Source organism: Dermacentor albipictus, chromosome 5 (assembly GCF_038994185.2).
Source record: "Dermacentor albipictus isolate Rhodes 1998 colony chromosome 5, USDA_Dalb.pri_finalv2, whole genome shotgun sequence".
NCBI lineage: Eukaryota > Metazoa > Arthropoda > Arachnida > Ixodida > Ixodidae > Dermacentor > Dermacentor albipictus.
This window is the reverse complement of record NC_091825.1, coordinates 163,521,180-163,543,795: the sequence shown is the minus strand read 5'-3', so window position 1 is coordinate 163,543,795 and position 22,616 is coordinate 163,521,180. Positions and strand designations below refer to the sequence as shown.

At 46.7% G+C, this 22,616-nt stretch overlaps 1 protein-coding gene across 1 annotated transcript; it reads left to right on the top strand.

Annotated features, from left to right (window-relative positions):
- The first annotated feature begins 14,812 nt into the window (after nt 1-14,812).
- LOC135904015 (TELO2-interacting protein 2-like) lies at nt 14,813-17,569 on the top strand. Its single transcript, XM_065434551.2, has one exon. It carries the CDS (start codon nt 15,154-15,156, stop codon nt 16,462-16,464), a length of 1,311 nt encoding a protein of 436 aa, XP_065290623.2. The 5' UTR covers nt 14,813-15,153; the 3' UTR covers nt 16,465-17,569.
- The last annotated feature ends 5,047 nt before the right edge of the window (nt 17,570-22,616 follow it).

The window sequence follows — 22,616 nt, the reverse complement described above, 5'->3', positions numbered from 1 at the left end:
ACAAACATGCCACCCCATGTCCAATGCAATAAAAATATATATTAGTTGCAATTTCAAACCTCAGATGGCAACACAAGAGCAAGAATTCTTGCGTGTGGGTCACTGGTGAGTCACGCCACACACAGCATAAAAACGTTTTCGTTGAGTGCATCGTGGATTGCCAGTGGGTCATAGCATTTAACATCAGACAAGTAGTCTACTGGCTATCTATAATCTCACACAACAAAAATCGTACCTCTGAGTTAAAGTGTCATAATGTTATCGCAGCAGCAAGCAGATGAATGCCCGTAACTTTGCTGCTGCATAGGAGCACAGGCTGTGCTGTGATGGCACTCAGAGTGACACGTGACTTAGATTCAAGGCAGCATCAGTTATTTGTTGAATCTGTTGCTGCAGTGAACTAATTAAAGTTTAGAGAAATAATGAAAAATACAACCCGAATGTCTGGGTGCTTTTGTTTTACTTCGCACTGTAGCAAGAGAGATGAATTTCCGTTTCGTCTCCTTTTCCCGACGTTTGCACGCGCGCAGAGAACGAAACTATACGTCATTGTCTACATGTGTTCCAGCATTGCGATCATGAATGCTCTTTTATCCTCTCGCGTTTGCCTCAGTGCTGGGGCACTGACTTATACCGCTAATTACGTGTTCTCGTGTAGAGCGCGCACTATCGTCCGCTACAGGAAACGAGACAAGCGCAACAGCTCGCGCGACACCGTCACCGGAAGTGTGCCGGTGACGGTGAAAAAAAGAAGACGGCAGGGTATACCCGCCGCGACCCCTCGGCTCCGGTATGGGAGAACGCAGTGAAGGAAATTTGCTTACACAGGCGGGGAATGTCGAGAGAGTGTTTATATAGGCGGCGACGCTCGCCTCCTGAAATCATGCGTTCGCGGCACTTCAATCATTCTCTATCTGCTGTTAATGAACCAATTTGAAAAATGCTTGCGGTAGAACACTTCTTAGAGGGCACGTAACAACTTTCAGTGTATAACCAAAATTTGTTATATAGCCTGTGAGGGGCCCTTTAAAACAAACTCGGTAAAAATCGGGTGTACTGTGGGATGTTGTTACAGCTGCGTCGAGCTTCACAGCCCTCTACACAAGCATTGCTGTGAAGCCTGTGGCAGAAATAGAGTTTTATTCAATCAAAGGACTGCATAGAGCGCGCTCTCGTGTTGTGCTACGTGGATTAAATCATTCGTTTCCTGCCTGCACAAACGTTTGCATCTCGAGTGGATTTCAAGCACACCGTATAATAACGTGCAATTCCGGCGTGCTTCGCAGCACTATACACAAGCACTGCCGTAAAGCTAGTGGCAAAAGTACGATGTCATGAAACCAGATCAATGCATACACCTCGCTATTTTGGTGCGCTGCGTGAATGGAAACATTGCTTGCCTGCCTGCACAAACGTTTGCATCTCGAGTTAATATCAAACAAATCATATAATATGTGCAGTTTCGTCGAGCGCTTCACCGCACTGCATGCAAGCATTGCCGTAAAGCCTGTAGTATAAGTAGGGTTTCATGAAGTCAAGTTAATGCGCAAACCTCGCACTTGTGGTGTACAAGGTAAACAAAGAATTCTTTGCCATGTCTCCGCAGTAGTTGGTCACGTTGATTTGTGTGAGCATATTGGTTCATGTGCCCCATCTACCTCTGTGATGAGAAAATAAGCAAGAATATCAGCTGCTATGTGTCGATGCATATGCTTTTTATTACAAGGTGTATAGGAGCAGTACATCTTACTGCATGAGTAAACCACTCATGGAAACAGTACGTTCCTTGAACATTGTAGCTATTTAATAGCCTAGGAAGCGCGCTATATTGGAAGTTGCAATTTTTTTTCTGTTCGCAAAATTCAATAACTCGATGCTTTTTCTAAAAGCAAAAAATTATAAATTTCGCAATGATACGTATGCTGCGTCAGTAAGTTAAGTAGGCAGCACATAATTAGGCTAAACCAGAGGAATATCCGCAGGTAGGGATTTATACAAATGTACAAAGCATTTAAAAAAAATGTTTTCTCAAATGTTTTCAGTGTGGAGTAAGGAGTTGCATGTGCGTCCAGCGCTGATTTCCAGCGCTTAATTTTTGTTGAACCTTGATGTAACAAAGACGTAACACTCAGCACTCTATTTTGTTACATCAATTTTTTTTTTTACAATGGAACATTGCATTCTACTATACGTGCCGCTCATGCGCCCCAAAATTTTGGCCCCTCTAAGGAAGTCACTGTTCTCTAAGTTTCGCCCGAAACTTAGATATCGCTACTTCCAATTGACACTCGTGAAACCAGCTGCAGCCACGTCGGCTTGCCGCCTTTACACCGGCCGCAAATTACTTTTAAAAAATGTGGCACGCGCGGGCCGTGTATATGCACTCTGCTGCGCGCGGACAGCCATATGCACGGGCACGGCCAGGCAAGAGACGTCGCGCGCTCTCTGACCCTAGCGCGCACTTGATCACGGGACGTGGACAGCGCGCATAAAGCTGCCATCCTTCTCGGCTCACAATCGCACCCTTTCATTCGCAATTAACCCCAGCATAAGGGATGCAACGGAGCACTATAATTTTTGTCACATTTGGACTTTAAACCAAACATCAGGGCGATGGCGAAAATTCGCTTAGGGTGTCCAAAAATTACTATCGCAATAATACACTATGGAGAAAGGTATTATGTAAATTATCTGTGGATGGGTCGAAACCCCCTAATTTCCCAAACACGCACCCATCCACTGGCACGCTGCACACATGGATCCCGCGCGGCACGCTGCATCATTAAGGCGTATCGTTCTTCGCTAGCTCTATGATCATTTATGCAGTAGTCACTTGGCGAGAAGCTTAATTTCCAACCTATGCGCAAGTGTCGTAGCTGAATTTCGAAAGTACACGGACCATATATATGTTGGCAAAATAATCGGAACTCACTATTTAGACTCGCCAAAATTATAATTAGCTGCTCACTTGAACTCATAAGAATATACTACTCAGCCGAGCTCACTCGGGCTCAAACTCGCCAAAATACTGCTCAGCTGGGCTCACTCAGATTCATGGGATGATCTCAGGGAGTCGACTCATCAGTGAGTTTGCCAGCGTATGATGTGTGCTGAACCACAAACCTGGCTTTCTTGAATAAAAACAGTTGGTCGCTGCAGCATATGGATGCACATAAGTGTAATTCAGAGTGCGCGGCATTGTAAAGGCTGCCACAGTTACCATGCCATGCTGCAGCTCATTTCAATCATGTCAAATGCAATACCCCTGCCAGCTTTTAGTCAGTCGATCAAATGTGATTGCTATTTATCTCATCACAACACCTCATTTTCCTGCCTAAGGCTTTGGGTGAATTTTCCTTGGCATCCATTTTGTTACTCTAACAGGTTACCAGTTATCTGTTGCCTATACGAAATTTGAAGTTGTGCACATGTCATGTGGACTCCATGCCAAACTCGTAGTACTGCATGCGTTTTTGCAGTTCGGTCTAGAGTTACAGAATCGCATGTGGGAGTTACTTTAGTTAGCAGCTGTAGCTTTGGAACAAACACGTGCACGAGAGTGTGCTTAAGTGTTACCTGTCAAGACTGGGAGCACCAAGGCAACTTGTGCAGTAAAGGCATGGGCAGTACGAGCCCACAGATTTTACTAAGTGTGGCTGAGGTGATGCGTCTAGATTTCACTATGAAGAGAGCCAAATAAAAGGTTGCCTATCCATCATACCTATTCTGGAGCCTTTTCTTGAGCTTTTCTAAAACATTAAGCTCAGCGTGTACACTTTATCACACCATAATTATTACATGTGATATAAAACATTGTATTGTGCAGTTTCTCCAACTCTTCGTGAAGGCATCTATCCATACATTAAACAGGAATAGGCTCAATGTTGACATATCTCCACAGTACGATCTCCAGGACCTCGTACTGTCACAATGCATCACAGACATTATTTAAGTGAACACCAGAAGTGAAGCTCTTTGTTAACATTGGCTAAAATTGTATTTTTATATAGCCAAGTGATCATGCATAAATCTGTATGTCATGACAGAACACTTTGTTTCTCACGGACTTTAGTTTACAATTGTTTTCAAGATCAGGAAAATTGTGCAGTGTGCTAGTTGGTTCAACATACTTAACACTGTTGTGCGGAGTGACGAAGGGACAGGACTTGAGCGAGAAAACAATAGACACCTGAGCACAAACTATCAACTGGTGATTATCACAAGGCAATGATTCTGCTGAAAAGTAGGAACCAAAGGAAAAGACAAGTCGTGGAAGCATACAACCTCAAGGTGGACCCACAGGGCTCATGTGTCAGCCTGCCGTATATTTCACTCAGCAATAAAGAGATTAGCATAATCATTGACAATAGAGGGTGTAGGTAGACCGGGAAGAGGACTCCTGTGCATGCGTGTAGGCTTTATGTACGCTTCACTTGCAGAAAAATAAACCAGTTCATAGTTTGCGCTCAGGTGTCATGTGTTGTTTTCTCGCTCAAATCCTGACCCTTCATCGCTCTGCGCAACAGTGTTAAGTTTTCAGGTTGTTCACTATGTGATGTAGGAAGGGTTATATTGATGGGAAATCCCAATATTCTCGGGCATATCGCGAAAAATATGGCCCAAGTCAAGTGTCATTTTAGGCTTCACTGTCCCCTTATATAGGGCAAATAGTAATAGTTTGAATTCTATGGACGCTGGTTGCTTTTTCTGACTTAACCTAGGCAGTGCTCAGCTCTCAGTTGAAAGGAACAGGTAAACAGGAGGACTTGCCACATAAGCAGAAGGTAGCACTCCAGACTTAAGCTTAATATACTGCATGCTTCCACAGCCCTAGGGGGCTAGTCTGTAAGTGTTGACTAAGTGGACTGTCCATTCCAGTACACGCTGAATGAATAGAGCACGAGAGCCCATGGTGACGATTGCCACTTGCTCTACCAGATTATAGCTCTACCTAATCAGTGTGTGCTGAAACAGTCCACTTAGTGGATCCTTACAGAATCCTTCCCTAGACTGATGTTTATGTTGGTAGGTTGCAAGTATTGCACTTTCTTTCCTTTGATGTGGGCAGTTCCCACATATGAATGCAATTTAACATATTGTATTCATATTGCCTTTGGTCTATACATATCTAATTCATGCTTATAACCAGGCCTACAAGCTCTTGTCCTGCATATTTATATAGCCTTCTCATTGGAGAATGGAGTCATTTTCCATTATACCCTCAAGCACTTGAAGTAGACACTGCAATAACCCCAAGGGAGGGGGGACAGTAACACAAAAACCTTACTGGGCTTGTGGTGCTGCTGAAGGATGCACACATACCATTTATGCTAAAATTCCCAGCAGACATTCCAAAGTTTGTACGAGTTCGACTTTAGCTGGCTAAACTGAATGATTCATATTGAAGGCAATTCTTGCAACATTTGGTCAAACTGAATGAAACTGGACAGCACAATTAGCTGTGTTCATCTACCATTTATACGACTGCTGCCCCGAGCATTTTGCCTGTTACTTTGCCTTTCGTTTCTGTACTATCAAGTTCAAGTACACATGTACTTTATCACTGTACAAGTATAATGGCTTCAAGGCTTTTCCTGGGCATTCAACAGTCACTATTTATTCCTATAAACCTTCCTGCATGTGAAGGCAAAAGAAACTTATTAATTCATGCTGGAAGTATAAAAAGACAGGTATTTGCACAGAAAATGTTTATTTTGAGCACCGAGGTTCTTGCTGATGTTGATATGGTGCTGGCTCCCTCCTTGCCCGAAGCATGTGCTTGCTGTACACAGCACCAGATGATGGCTTCCTAGGTCAAAAGCTCAAAGTGAAATAAGAGGCATTTTGTTTTAGCCCCGGAAAGAAAAAGCAGGATTGAGACATTAACATGTATAAAAAATACTTGCCTAAAGAAAAATTAATACACAAGCAAATTCACTAAAGAGGTTCACTTTCAAGAGCGAAAGTATGGTTACGATGAAAATTACAAGGAAGCTTCACTGCTCATTCAGGTTTCGGTTCAGTAGTTGTTGAGCCACGAGGGTTAGCATGCTACATCTTGCATATTATGTTTTGTAGAACAATATTGCACTTTGAACAATGTAGTGCCTATTTAAATGAACTGACAAGGAACGCTGAAACTCCAGGCTAGTTTGGTCTGCACAAGATATGATACAGACACTGTACTGCATTCATTTAGTGTTTTTGTCACTGATCTCGTGCACAAAGGTCATTCACACCTATCCTACATGAAATGCAGTTACTTCTTTGAAGCTTCATCTAGTCCTTGAATTTGCTGCATGCTTATGTCTAAGGGAGTTCGTTTGGTTCCTGTTAATGTAGTACATCTAAGCAACTGTTATAAAATGCCCATAGTGTTCCCTTGCATGTACAAAACATTTTTGGCCCTTTCAATGCACAATACTCATTACATTTGACACTTGGGACTCGTGCAAGGCACCATTTAGTATTATATGCTTGTCCACATCTGATAATACTTTCATAGCTGGGTCATTCCCATGCCAAATGCCTTGGTTATTACTGTGACCATCTCACACTTTTCCTTTAGGATCTTCTTGTCCACTTTTAAGGAAGCACCCCACGACACAATGTCTCCATCCTAGTGGTGCTATGGAGTTAACTTATGTGCTAGTTGTAGCAGATGACGTCAACTGAAGGCCACTGAAGATAAAACTCTCTGCGACAATTCCTTTTACACAAAAAATGCAAACAATACAGAATAGTCAAAATGTAGTTATCTGGCAAGACTGGCTGCATCCATCATCTTTGTTTGGCGCAATTCTGAGGTGGCTCCATGTTACAAGACGCTTGGCAATTATTGCCATGTGACTGTTTGGGACTCTATAAAACACAAGAATTGCCTTACTCCGGCCTTTCTCTTTGTGCAGCGGCCAAGGTTATTATTCGTCCAATTGCAATGTGTCCTGTTCGTGTGTCCATAGACTAAATTCTTCACCACATTGTTTTTGCGGTATTTCGTGAGTGACCCATGAACTCATCTTGGGGTGGGACTTCTTATCTTTGGCGTTTGCTTCTATCTCTTGTCGTCAGCGCCTCACACAACTGGATGATGCCACTGGCAATTCTCTTCCTAACCACGAAGAATGCATTCGTCTTGTCACCTCTTCCGATTACGTTCTTTGGCCACCTAGAGAAAAGATTATAGGTGTCAACTCCTGTAACATTGTGGATGGCGGCGTATTCATTCTACCCTATGACCATACCCTATCTCGAGCAATTCTGATTACCCCTGGCCTTATTCGCTTCTCTGAGGGGTCTGCATTGCTTACTGCAATAAACCAAATCGAACCCCAACTGTTGCCTCGTGGATCAACTGTCACTTGAGCTGTTGACACTCATGTCGTTGCAATTGTCACGAAGACAGCTCAGTGTGTTCTTGCGTCTGTTACCGTGCGCAAAGATGTTCACCCCCTGTCACGGATGGATGATGCACTAGATTCACTCCACGGTGCTGAGTATTTTTCTAGCCTTGACTTTAGACCAGGCTACTGGCAAATACCGATGTCCAAATCCGACAAAGCAAAAACGACATTTGCTACCCCTGATGGGCTCTACGAGTTCAGTGCGATGCCTTTCGGACTCTGCAATGTGCCTGCCACATTCGAACGCATGATCGATAAGTCTTGTGTGGCTTGAAATGGAAAACCTGTCTGTGCTATCTCGACGACATTGTGTTTTCAACCATGTTCTCACAACATTTGCAACATCTTGATGAAGTCCTTGCCTGTCTTGCAAATGCTGGTTTGCAGCTCAACACACGCACACACGCACACACACACACACACACACACACACACACACACACACACACACACACACACACACACACACACACACACACACACACACACACACACACACACACATGCAGTTTGGCCAGCAAGGCCATCAAAGTTCTGGGGCACATAGTCTGCAAAGAAGGTATTCGTCCGGACCCCGAGAAGCTTACTGCCATCCTCGAATTTTGTGTCCACTGCGTCAAAAAGACATGCACAGTTTTCTTGGACTTGCTTCTTCCGGCACTTCATATGCAACTTCGCTACACTTACGTCCCCGCTCCATCAACTCCTCCCCAGTAATGCACCCTTTGTTTCGTCCGACGAATGTGAACATGCTTTCCTGCTTTTGCAACATGCCCTGACGTCAGACCCAGTACTGCGCCACTTTGATCCAACCGCGCCCACCATCTTTCACACCGACGCTAGCAGTCAGTCTCGGTGCCATTCTACTACAATGCAACAACACATTCCGCGAACGAGTAATTGCTTAGGCTAGTCGTGCACTAACCAGTGCAGAAAATTACTACACCATAACCAAGCAGGAGTGCTTTGCTGTTGGGCTGTGCAAAAATTTCACCCATGTCTTCATGGCCGCCATTTCACAGTCGTTACCGACCATAACACACTGTGCTGGCTTTCATCGCTAAAGAATTTATCAGGTCACCTGGGTTGCTGTGTGCTTCACCTACAGGAGTACGATTTCAATGTCACCTACAGGGCTGCAAAGAAGCATCAAGACACCAATGCTCTCTCTTGCTACCCTCTGCCGAATCATGACGATTCACCATAACCTCTCCGTGATTGTGTACGTCCTGAGTCCTCTTCATCGGCTTTACCCATTGTAGCCCTCGAATGGCTAAGACACAACAGCCCATCTGTCCTTGTGTCCCACTAATGCATCGACCCACACTGCTGAACTATTCTCCAACGCATGGAAGATTCTTCGTCACCTCCAAACGCCTGACTTCGTCGACAACTTAATCAATTCAAGCTGCACAATGGGGTTTTACATCGCAACATTTATCACATCGATGGCAACAAATGGGTCCCGGTCATACCATGTTCTCTGCAATGTGAGGTGCTTGAAGCCTTTCACGATCATGCGACGACTGGTCCTCTAGGCTACCACAAGACTTGCAACAGAATATGAAGTTGCTGCTCCTGGCCTGGCCCATCTTCAGCCGTTGCGAAGTATGTTGCACCCTGCGTTCATTGTCAAAGCAAACCCAACAGCTCCTTCTGGCTCTTTACAACCTCTGCCTTGTCCCGCTTCGCCTTTTGAAGTAGTTGGAATAGACTTGTACGGTCCTCTTCCCATGACCTCACATGGAAATCGTTGGATTGCAACGGCCATAGACCATCCAACACGCTATGCGGAGACAGCATCTCTACCATCCTGGACTGCTGCTGAAGTCGCCGATTTCTTTCTACACAACATTATCTTACACCGCAGCGCTCTGCGCGTTCTCCTCAGTGACTGCACCAGTCTTCCTCTCTTCTATCCTTACCGAAGTTCTGTGCACCTCTAACACAATTCGCAAGACGACTTCCAGTTACCATCTGCAGACCAACAGCTTGATGATTGCGATGTACAGTCACGTGCAATATGAATTGCAACACCGGTACCCGTGGTCGAAGGGGTTCCAAGGCTGTGCGGCTGTGCAGACACATGGTAAGTTCCAGACCGAAACACAGCTTCAATTAGTGGTGTCTATTAAACTGCTATTTCGAATGTCAGAGCTGCTGCGCAGCCGTGGAGCCCCTTCAACAACGAACAAGAGTGTTGCAAGTCATATTGCATGCGACTGTACATCTACCCTGGCCACACGAACGGGGATGCAATCCTGTCGTTCATGACATTCGCCTATAACATGGCTACGCAACGTACCACTGGATTTAACGTTTTTTCTTCATCTATGGCTGTTCACCAAGTTTCATTCTTGATGTATCATTCCTTTCGACTCCTGTACCCCCATCAGTTCCTTTCTTGGAACAGTTTGTGTCTCGCCTCGCAGAGTGCAGACGCCTCGCCCCGCTTAACACAGACGTCTCCCAGGACGCTCGCAAGTTTCGTTACGACTCGACCCACTGTGCTGTAACTTTTTCTCCTGGTGACAAAGTTCTTTGGACTCCTGTGTGCGTTCCTGGCTTATGCAAAAAATTTTGCAACACTTCTTGCTTATGCAACACTTCTTGAATGCCCACACCACCATATCGTCGGGCAGCGAGCACAACCTGCGACACCCATGTGGCCACAGTGACGAGAGGCGGCCTGCGCAGCTGGCCGGTTGGGGTCATCAGGTTGTCGCCGGCCATCCACTGATTATATTGTTCACGGACACGGTCTTTAACAGGCTTGTTGAGCACGACGTCCAGTGGCTGAAGTGTTGACGTCATGCCTCCCGGAATGACGGCGAGTTCCGTCCTCCCGTCGCGGAGTGCCAGCTTCAATCCTGCGGTCAAGTGCCCGCGAAAGGCATCCAAGACGAGCATGCTCGGAAACCGCAAGAGTGCCCCTGGTTGCCGATTCCAGACGGTCTTAATCCAATTGAGCATGAGGGCCTCGTCCATATAGCACTTTTCATTCACGCGAACGACATCCCGTGGGAAAGCCTCTTTCGGCAGCGTCTTCCTCTTGAATATTATGTATGGGGGCAGCTTTCTGCCATCTGCAGTACACGCGAGCATCACCGTGAATGCTCGTTCCCCGTAGAAAGAAGCTCGACTGCTTTTGTGCCGCGTTCGCACACTGTGGTGAGCGACGGCATGTCGAACCACACCGGCATTTCATCAGCGTTGCCGATCTGTACCAACATGTAGCCATGCTGCTGCCGGAGACGGATAACATAGCGCTGGAATTCGACCAACTTGTCCTCGTATGCCTCTGGCTGCTTCTGCCAGATTGATTTGCGCTGTCGAAGTGCGAATCCCTTGCGTTGCATGAAGCGACGAACCCAATAAATGGAGCCCTTGAATTGTTCCTTGGGCAGTCCGGATTCTCGGGCGATCTCAATAGCTTTGATGCAGATGAGTTCTGCTGTGACTGGCAATGATCTGGCACGATGCTCGCGGACAAAATCCGCCACCCTGTCTTTGAGCTCCGGGTGCACTGCGCCATAGAATAAAGAACTTCGTCAGAATAAAGAACCGCGCAGCGCCTGCGAGTTGGGCCGCGTCGGTCACCAAGGGGGCGATAACAATGTGGATGCCGAAAGGTCTGCGCTCCTACATGCTGCCAGACGACTATTCATGCTGTGCCAAGGGCCGGTATGTAAGTCAAGGGGTGAACTTTTAGTAATATTTTTGGGAAAAAACCTCAACCTATATTCCGCACTATACGGTACTCGCACTGCTGGAGACATATGCCGTGGCCGAGAACCTACGGCTTCCCGACTACACGGGTGCCACCACCTGTGCCACATGCAGTTGCACTGCGGCACCCTGCCTAGATGGAGTCCATAAGCCAGGAAAGCCACGCACGGCAATCTATGTCCGCAGCATCCTGGCGCGTGCTGTTCTACCTGTTGCTGACATCGCCGGTGGCCCCTTGGAGTAATGCGCCGTTGTGGTACGCCTTGGCAGCCAGGACACGGCTGTGGCGAGCATCTGCATCCGTCCAGGAAAGCCGTGGGATCCCTCCAGCCCATCCAGCTGGCTGTTCGCCTTGGTGGGCATGCAGTCCTGTGCAGTGACTTCAACGCACACCACACGGATTGGGGAAGCCGCAGCTGCACCCGCTGAGGCAAAGGCCTCACAGATGCCATCAGCTGAGCTGGCCTGCTGACCTTGGAACACCAGGGAGCCCACCTACGTCTACCGCAGAGCTCGCACAGCCATTGACCTCTCCCTCAACACTGAGCAGTGCTCCTACTCCTGGGCCACAAGTTCGGACAAATGGGGGTCTGACCACTTCCCTATTGTGATCAGCCCCAGGTCTGGGAGAAGGCCTAGGTCAAGAACTTACGTCACAGACTGGTCCCTGTTCCGGAAGCACTGCAGCAAGTTGGAAGATGGCCGTGACTTCCTGAGCGCCATCGTGGATTGTGCTCAGGCTGCCACCGTTCAGTGCTCTACCCAACCAGATACCCCCGCTCCGGACCTCCACCTGCTCAACATTCGTGCCTCCAGGCGCCGTATGGAGCGTGGAGCAATCCGGACGGGCAAGGCAGAGCATTGGACCGAGTACAGACGTGCAGATGCCCGCTGCAGACGCCAAGCCCGGCGCAGGAGGAGCCTCTGCCATCGAGGGCAGGTCCAGGGGACCCCTGGCTTGGAGACTGCTCAAATCCCTCACCAGCAGGAGAGGAAGCCTACAACCTGTCCTCGCCGTGGCCATCACGCTGAGCATCAGCGAAGAGGCCCTTGCGGAGCTCCTCGCCAACCAGTTTGCGCTGGCTGAACCACGCACTGCAGCCATCCTGAAGGTAGGGCAGCCTTCCGTCAGCCTGCCTAGCTGCCTGCACAACCACCACACAGGGTCTTCGCTTCTGTAAATGGCCTGTCATCCAGTCTTGGGAGCCTGGCCTCACAGTTCATTGGCCCAGAAAGCAGTCTGAGCGCTTTTTCGCTACCTGAGGGCAACAGACTTGAGTGCCCGACTATAGACATCCTACACTTAAGTTCTCTCTCTTCCTCTTTCACTCCCCATTCCCCTCCCCACGTGTAGGGTAGCAAACTGGACTCAGCCTGGTTAACCTCCCTGCCTTTCCGTCTTCCCTTCTCTCTCACCACCCAGGGTGGCCATCGAGCCAGGTTATGGCTATCTACCAGGACCCGCTGACGCTGCACGAGCTCCAAGCATCGCAGTGCACCAGGAGCCCAGTGCACCAGGAACCCAAATGCTTCGCAACCTGGCCGCCAGCGAGCAGCTGCACCTGCTTGACTGCTTAAACATCTGGCAGTCAGGGCAGGTGCCGGAGTCATGGCGCACAGCCTACGTGGCCCCCATCCTGAAGGCCGGCTGAAAAACGTGAGCTCCTATCGGCCAGTCTCACTCACCTCTGCTGCTTGCAAGCTGATGGAGGCCATTGCTTTCTGGCCGATGAGCAGATAGGCTTCCGGCGGAGCTGATGCAGTGCGGACTCCATCGTGGACGTGGTCTCCACGCTGGAAGAGGCCAAGGCCTGCGGTGAGGCCGTGCTCCTGGTGCTTATCGGCATGAAGGGGGCCTTTGACGGCCTGCCCTATCCAGTCGTTCAGCAGGCCCTGGACCTATTTGGTAGAGGGCGTCCCACAAGGATCAGTGGTGAGCCCTTTCCTGTTCAACCTGGCCCGACTGCCTGCTGTCCTGCAGACTGACCCCCACAACCACGTGAATACCTCCATCAACGCGGACCACATCGCCCTATGTGTGCGAAATCCACCACACAGCCACAGCAGTGCGCGCTCGGCTCTGCAAAGAGCCCTCGACACCGCCGCTGCTTACCTGAGCTGCATTGGCCTTGCCATCTCGGCAAGGAAGACAGAGGCCATGCTGCTCCACCCAAGAGCAACCGCCCGCTGCACAGCTGCAACTGGAAGGCGACCTTGAAGCCCGGCAGTGACGTACCCGGGACTACACGTTCATCACCGGCTGACCTGGCTGCCTGCTGTCAAGACCCTGCACGTCCAGGTCCTCCGGGTCCACAAGGCAGTCTCCCAGCTTGTTGCCCGAGGACAGAGCTGCACCACTAGGTGGGCTCTGCGGCTGTACCATGCAGTAGCCACCTCACGCCTGCGGTACGTCCTCCCACTCGTGGCACTACCACGTGCCCGTCTCAAGAAGCTGGAGCTGCAGCATAGGGCCGAGATTAGGTTCTGCCTGGGCGCTCCCTGCAGCTCTGAAATCGCTGCAACCTTGGCCGAGGCAGGAGCATGGTCCCCATCACTCCTGTCACAGCCCACATTCGACAATCAGCCACAGCTGTGCACATCGCTGAATGACACTGCGTTCAGGAATATCGGTCACATACCGACCGCACACATAACCCCCATCACACCTGCACTGAGCATTACGCTGCGGAGAAAGCTTATCAGTGAATGGCTACTGACAGCGCAGCGAAATTTTGGTTCTAAAGCAATTTTTCCCGACCGTGCAATGAGGCCGCAATGCGAGACCGCAACGAGGCCGCAATTTGGTGACTTTATTCACTACCGCCCTTAGCCGGCAGATCTGAACCGTGCATCAGGAATGTGCATTTCCATTGGGGAACAATAGAAACTCTTATTTAGGCTAAACAAGCGCGCGTACGTACGTACTTACATGCCGCACTCGGGACATCTGCCATTCAAATATTCTGCCATGTAGCAGCACCGTAACCAAGTAATGTTACTGTTACGTGCTTCTGACAAAGACTCTAAATAACTCTGAAGGAGCGCAGTTCCGTGTAATATACGTTCTCTGCATTAGGACACTGTAGCACTGGCTGGCCGGTGTGGCGGTCCCTGCAATGCATCACAAAAGCTCGTGAGGAACCTGGCTATAAAGTATCATCACAGAACACCTATATATGGCATCATGCAGTCGAAAGATTAGCTACGCGTAGTAGATGCACATCAAACGCAAAGACGAAGTATACTTACGAGAAGCAAAAGCCCGAAAAATAAGCGATCCACCGCTTCGTGCACTCCGAACCTGCCATATGCCATATTATGCCGCCAAAAAGGCCGGATGTGACATCACGGACGTGAAAAAAACAAAGACCTGATGTGACGTCCCGGACGTGACGTTTGGGTGAACCTAACGCTTGCGCTGCGTTCACCGGGTGAACGTAGACAAGACGTTATTTGCGTAGCCATATCCACGTTTTATACGAAGCCTCTTACAACACCAGCCAACACGAGCCTCGCAGACACATATACCGTCATTCCCATGACGGCACGGTGCAAGAAACTCCCATAGACGATGGCGCCAGATTACCCTCTAGGTGTTATAGTGAGAAACTATGTCTCTGAGGGTGAGCACTGGCGGCCTCTACCGGCACGCTTGGTCCCTACTCAATGATCACGTGGTATTTCTTCGGCCGCGCGCTGCCGTAGGCGACCACGGGATGTGTAGATCGCTCTTTATACAGTAGTACCTATACAAACTTGCATGGCTTTCGCGCGGACCACCACCTACGCCATCTCCAACCAACTCGCCCAGCTTGCTGTGGTAATTCATCTCCACCACCGCAGCTAGGAAGTTCGTCCTTTATTCTATGGGATGGCTAGGACTGGGACAGTTGGGCTGGTTGATTATCGTTCTGTTTGGTTCGGCTACGCAATTACACACGGTGCGCTTGCAGTACAGGAACAGATGAGTGAATATTCGTTACGCACCTGAAGTTTTTGCCAACTTGCCTAAAGCACTAGCATGGAGCTTGCCAGGTCGTTCATGACTGAGAACTGCCCAGCAAAGAAACTCGTACTGCTTCAAGCACTTCGTGCCACTCTCGAAACGCTACGGCCGGACGACCTTGTCGAGAGCGACAGTGCCACATTTTGCGCGCTCGCCCAGTCGCTGTTGCTCAGCGGCACCCCGAATGATTTGGTTGAAGATAGACAACACGAGAAAAACGATTTTCCTGGCGTTGCTGAGGCTGCTAGCGCAGGAATGATTTGCGCCCACGTCCTCATAAAGAGCAACGCATCGGAGTGGACCGAACTACCCGACTTTGTGACTCCATTACAAGTTCTCTGTTTCGCGCACAGCAAAGCTGAATTGCCTTGGTGCAGTGAAGAGTCTGTCGCGGCATCGTCAGCACTGTCGTCGCAACTCAAGTGCTTGTTTTCTGTGCCAAAATTACTTATTTCCGTGCTGAAATACATTCAACCAAAACTTGCCAAGGAGACCTGGAAGAAGAATCCTTGCTACAGGCATGTCTACCGGGAAGCGCTCTTCAAGCTTTCGCCGAGTGACATGTCTGATGTGCTCCCAATCGTCATGGCGCCAGCGTTGCTACTTGTAGACGACTATATGACACACAATCAAAGACTTGGTCTCTCTTGTGTTCGCTGTATCATTGTCAATGTTCCTCCAAGTGACCTTGATCAGTACGGCCGCCTTGAGGTGCTCTTCGATGCTCTCAAACATTTGCTGTACGTGAAAGAGGCAGACATAATAGTTGAACTCCACACAGGTTTACGAAACCTGATTTTCAGTGACTACTTGGATGCTCTTCGCACATTCCGCGTCAAAGATGACAGGCGGCAGAAAATGGCAGATTACGTGTACTGTGAACTGCTCACGGCAGCTGAGGTGGAGCAGACGTTTGCTCTGCGGAAGGCTTACTCAAGCCAGTTTTCACCATACATTAAATGTCTTGGAATGGATGTTGTGAAGTACATGGATAAGACGTTGCGGGTCCTGTTGGAATACATGGAAATGCATGACACAGATGAGCAGATCTGCAGGAGGAATGCCTTATTGTCATTAGCAATGCTTATCAAACAATCGTGGCCAAGAATTCAGTTTCATTTCAGAAGGATTACAGAGAGCATCTTCAAGCTGGCCTATGACCTATGTGAACATGGCAACTCTTCTCTAAGGGACGAGATTGGCAACTGCCTCTACTTGCTGCAACAATCTTGTCCCAAGCAGTACCGAGAATTCCGTGAGGATCTGCTTCTCTTAAAGGAAGATAATGTTCCTGGTATTGCTTCATTGCTTGCACATGTGTCCTAGGAAGATGACATGAGAATTGCCACAAAAGAAGTATTAGGCAGAGATAAACAGTGCAGCTGTTTTATTGGTTTTGTTGACATGTGGCGGCACCCACTAGTGGCCGCTTGCGAATTTGGCAATGAAAGATATCATTTTTCAGTCTAGAGTTTCTGTGAAAACTGTGTCCTGCTCTCATGAAGTTTGTCAAGGTGCACCTCATTGGGCTACAGAATAACCACGCTGCAAAGTGCTTTTGTATGTTTCACTGCCCACAATGCACAAGGGACATTGAGTGGACATTAAAAACATGAGTGGCAATGTTAACATACTACTCAACTATTGATTGCATAAACTGTCTTGTCAAAACTTAATTTGTGGCTAGTGTTAATTGACCACACCATTTGTAACGAAATATAGTTACCAGCACATGCAGTAATTATAGTGCAATTTTTTTTTTTTTGCACTACCATGTCCAAGGTCTCTTAGTAAATCACTTGGCTTCTTCTGTTGTAACACAGAGCTCCGTAGTTCACTTGCCTATTCAAAGTATGCACAAATATAAGCCATCAGTAATGCGACCAGGAATACAATTACGCTTGTGCTTAATTCTGTGGGGTAGTTACAATCAAGTAGTTTTCATGGAACTGACATCTTTATGAAAACACCACTGTGTTGTGTCATCAAGTACAGATCATACTGTTAAGCAGTGGCCTTCATGGATGTCTGTTTTGCACTGCAGCTGTCCCATCCACACCTTTTAACCCCTCATCCCCTTGTCCATGAAAAGTAGCATGCAGGCGACATTGCACATGCTGGCAGAAATATCTCTGTTTCATTGAACTTTCTCTCCTTCTCTCTCACCTGACATTATGTAGATGACAAGAACTTTATTGAAGTCCTGAAGCTCACGTCCAGGGGGACTCGGGATGAGCTGATGGCTTCACCCATGATGGGACTGGGCAGGTCGAGACCGACCGCAACATCATGGGCCTTCTGGATGGCCTGGAGTTGTAGATGTTCTGGACACTTGAGGGCGGATTCCCAGGAGTCCTTGGTTTGAAGTGAAGAGGCCCTTATGGCTGGGCACAGACAGTACACGTCTTCAAAATTACATTTGTATCCACAATTGCGGCATTCCTGTGAGTTTTCCTGATCTATTAAGTGCATTAAGCGAGGAGAAGGGTAAGATCTAGCCTATAGCATTCTAAGCATAGAGGCCTGGGCCCTGTCAAGCTTGGGCTGTGGCAGGGGAAAGGTTCTATGGCTAAGCCTACAATGAGTGGTAATCTCATGACGTATAGAGCGGGTCTTTTCCTATATCTATGGGAACTTCTGACGCCCCAGGTTCAGCTGCACGGTTCTCAAGGTCATGTGCAAACTTACGGGCAGCCTCATTTAGGTTAATTTCTAGGTTCTCTCGCACATCACAAATAGGCGTTACTTCCCAGAGACGTACATTTAAGGGATTTATCAATGTTTGTACGAAGACGACCTGTGGTGTATGAAAACGATGCCAGTGTACTCCGAAGAAAAGTGCAGGCTGGGAAATGAATGTGTATTTCAATCTTCTAATAGGGGATTCATACAATTTCTATACACCACTTTATTCTATCTTGTCGCCGCTTTACTGCGGTAAGACAAAGATGGTTGGAAATACCTTTTCGAAGAATTGGCCTGGACTTGACAGAACCTGCAATTATTTAGTTCGGAGCGTCCACTTTGGGGTTCAGCCAAAGGGATACATGCTTCGCTCTCCCAAAATTCCTTACGGAATCTGAACAAATGCCCTGCTAAATTCTTTTCTTTTTGTTTTTACTTTTAATATTATTACTCAGTCAATATGACCTTCCTGATTTTATTTAGCAGGTAATTCTGCGCTATTCAGTGCTATTTCAATAGCTATTAGGAAATTTATGCTCATAATAATTTCAAATAATCCGCCCATTTCTTGGCCAACCCCCATTGTGGGTAGGAGCCACGCGCATCACAGGCTACAACAACCGACTGTTAATGTCCTGATTAGCCAATACCAGTGGGTGTTTCGAAGTCGGCTGTTGACTATACTTACCTTTGGTGTTCTAAATTTTATGAAGTAGAACAATTTCTGCTTTTTCAATGCATTTGAGCTCACGCATAGCGTGCTTTGCTTCATAAAAGCAAGTAGCTATATTGTTGTGTATCAAAGCATTGTCTTTGAGATTATGCAAAAATGGAATGCTGAAATCTCAGATGCTATGCAAAATGCGATGCACAGCAAGAATTTTGCCACAGTAGTATAAAATTGTGCAGTGTTTAACAATTGTGTAATGCTTTCATATATCACCTCCTGACCTGCTTCACTACTGCACGCAAGCCCTGGCACCTATGTAAAGCCCTTTCTACATTTATTCCCTTTTTTTTTGTGCTAACTCTCATTGGTTTCCATCACTCTGAGTGAGTAATCACAGGGAATCGCGATGTTGGCACTACAAGAAATCGCAAGTGTAGTGGTTTCTGTGCTTTGAATAGACAAGGACACACGTCTCTTTTATTCAAACAAGTTTATAGCACACTAAAGGTTTTCGAGGCCGTGTGGTTGCAGTATTTGCCTGGCATCTGACTCTTATTATACCTTGAATGTAGACGCATTTTCAGTCATGTTGCTGTCTTCAATACTTACAGCATAGTAACCAAGATTAGTCGAAATAAGCAGTGAAATACAGTAGAACCTTGTTCGTACGTTTTAGAATAAAAGGCAAGGAATATGCACTAACCGGGAAAACGTATGATCCAATGTAACTAAAAAATTGGATGGACTCAACTACACTTGACATCTACGTAATGCGAACCGTTGAATCATGCAGCACGAGATGTCGATGCGCGTCGAGCTGATGGGGCTCCGTCGACCCGAGATGTGTTTTCTTTTCCTATTGTGTAGTGTTTTGAGACGGCGATCGGAAACAAAACAAAATCGAGCTGGTGGGTGCCACCGGGATAAAACGTGGTGCTAAAAGCGTGCAGTATGCTTCCAATGGCACTATGCCCCACGCACTGTAGAACAGATGGATAAAGATGTTTATCACAATAGGGTTGGCGGCGATAGCTGTGAATGCGGCGTGCGACGACTTGCGAAGAAATTTGCTCATACTGGAATAAGAAAGAGAGTGCATGCTGCCGTTTTCACATCAGACAGGCGGGCAAGTGCATATATTGCAGTGCAGCTTCCGCGGCGGCGGGCAGCTACCATTCTAGATCGTGCGTGCCTCGTGCATTTGCTTGTTTACATGGGATTTAGTGGCTGGAAAAAGTATCATACGCTTGCAGTTGGGCGATGTACTGAATGTTGGTGCAAAAAGATAGTGTTTTCTGGGAACATATGAACAGGTAAAAAATATGCGTAACTCTCCTGGGTCTTTTTTTTGTTGTTATCGATCGCAAACATTGGCGCTGGGAAATTGTACGTAATGGCATCATATCAATAATGTTCTACAGTATTTATTAAAAATCTTCACACACTGGAACAAGGCTGCATGGGTGAATTGTTGTTCATCAAAGTAAATGAAATATGAGGGTCGTTTGATAAGTATGGTAAAAAAACAAGAGATGGCGCTACAATTCTGTTTTCTTCAAGGTGGCGCACGAGAAGCACCCTTTATATGACGGCAGAACTTGTTTATGCTGGTAGCAACAGTTCTTTATTCTATGGTAAGCTACTTACAGCCTTGGGCACTGAGCTGTGCGGTGATTCCTGCCAAAATTGAAAAAGGTGAATTTCGAGCAGAGATCAAACATTTTTATTTAAAACACTGGATGGCTGCCCAAATTAAAGTCGATTTGAAGGAAGTTCATGGAGACTCTGCACCATCGCTGAAGACCATTTACTAATGGATAAATAAATTCAAATGTGGCTGAACTTCGATGTAAGATGAAGTACATCCTGGGTATCCAGTGGACGTCACCACGCCAGACATATGGTGTCGAAAATTCATGGAATTGTCATGGAAGACTGCCAAGTGAAGGTACATGAGATAGCGTAAATTGTAGGCACCTCGGCAGAGAGTTCACAATATTCTTCCTGAGAAATTGCAGATGTAGAAGGTCTGTGCATGTTAATTGGGTACCGCGACTGCTGACAATTGACCAAAGGTGCATGAGGGCAGACATCTCGAAGCAGTGTTTAAAGGTGTTTGATCGCAATCTGCATAACTTTTGGTATTGATTTGTGGCAGTGGACGAGATGCGGATACATCATTACACTCCAGAGTCTAAACAGCAGTCAAAGCAATGGACTGGGCCTGAAGAAGGTGCTCCAAAAAAGGCAAACACTGTTTGTTCAGCCGGAAAGGTGATGGCGACTGTCTTTTGGGATCCACATCTTTGCAAACTAATTACAAAATAGCAAAACGATAACAGGACCATATTTATTGACATTCCCAGATCAACTGAAAAAATAATTGCGCACTAAACTATCTGGGTTAGCATGGAACGAACTTTTTCACCAAGACAATGCTCCGTCCCATAGATCGCTTGTTGAAATGGCCAAATTGCACGAGTTTGGCTTTGAGGTTGTGCCTCATCCACCCTATTCTCCGGATTTGGCCCCACACAACTTTTTTCCTTTTTCTAAACATGAAGACTTGGCTGGGTAAAAAGAAAGTTTCTTCAGATGAAGAGGTTATCTCAGTGGTAAATGTCTAATTCAAGGGCCTCGAGCCGCTCTTTCTTTCTGGAAGGGAACTATGTTGAAAAATAAAATATTGTTTTCTGCAAACATGGTATCTTTAATTGCTTTTTACCACACTTATCAAACGACCCTCTCCGAAAAATTCACGTCAGAACTGCAATAAATCTATCTTGATTCAAAGCTTGTACATGTGCATTTGGAGGTTTTCTTATACAAATTACTCATCAATAACAATAGTTTTGCTTTTCATGATAAATTTTAGGAACTTGTCAGTGCAATATAAATCTTTTTTCTTGCCAGACATAAGGTGAAAACACAGGAACAAGCAGATTGTGGCAAGTATGTAGCAACCAATGAGTGCCATCTTGGGCTGTGGTGTGGATCCTCTCTTAACCCCTCAAGCTGTGCAAAACAGCTTTTTTTAGCTCGTCACCCATAGCACTGCTTTGTTGATGTTTGCTGCAAATAAATTCAAATTCATACCAAGAATGCCTTTAACTGTGGACTGACACCGAGTATTAGCACCTATTTTGTTACACTTAACGCGTAAATACCACATGCTATAAAGATGAGTCTGACATTGTGGACCAAGACTCAAACAACTTTTTCTTCTCTAATCAACACGGATTCAGAAAATATTTTTCTTGTGACATGCAATTATTGGAATTTACCACCAACTTACCCTTCAGCATGGATGCCAATAAACAAACTGATTGCATGTTCCTTGATTTTTCTAAAGCTTTTGATCGCATAGCTCACGGTTGACTAATATCCAAGTTATCAGCCCTTAGACTAGACTTGCTTACATTAACTTGGATCCGGAATTTACTTTTTCACCGTCAACAGTTCACAGAGGTTAATAACTTCTCCTCTCCCCGTTGCCATGTATCTTCCAGTGTTCCTCAGGGAAGTGTTCTAGGGCCTCTTATTTTTGATCTATATTAATAAGCTACCGCTTAACATATCATCATGCATGCGCTTATTTGCAGATGATTGTATCATATATCGTACAATTACGGATGTCACAGACAACGTCACTCTGCAAAATGACCTTTACATTATTTCCCTTTGGTGCAAAATCTGGCTTATGTCCCTTAACCTATCCAAATGCAGGCTCATAACCTTCAGTCGCAAACGCAATAATTCTAACTTCACATATGTCTTGGATACTATACCTGTATCCCAAGTTCCATCATATAAGCACCTAGGCGTGCATCTAATACATGATCTTTCCTGGGCCTTACACATCACCACCATTTGCGCCAAGGCTTTACGAAACTGCCCGACCAGTGTCCGTAAACTTGCCTTTCTAACATACGTCCGTCCTCAGCTAGAGTTCACATCACCAATCTGGTCTCCTCATCAAAAATATCCAATTTCCATGATAGAAGCGATACAAAATCGTGCTGCTCGTTTCATCTCTCAAAAATACAGCCGTCATCTCAGCATAACTCAAATAAAAACTGATAATACTCTCGAATCCTTAGACACCCATCGTTCTGTTGCTATC

Excerpts from the sequence above, each read along its gene's own strand:
- LOC135904015 (XM_065434551.2), top strand. The coding sequence starts at position 15,154 with ATGGAGCTTGCCAGGTCGTTCATGACTGAGAACTGCCCAGCAAAGAAA.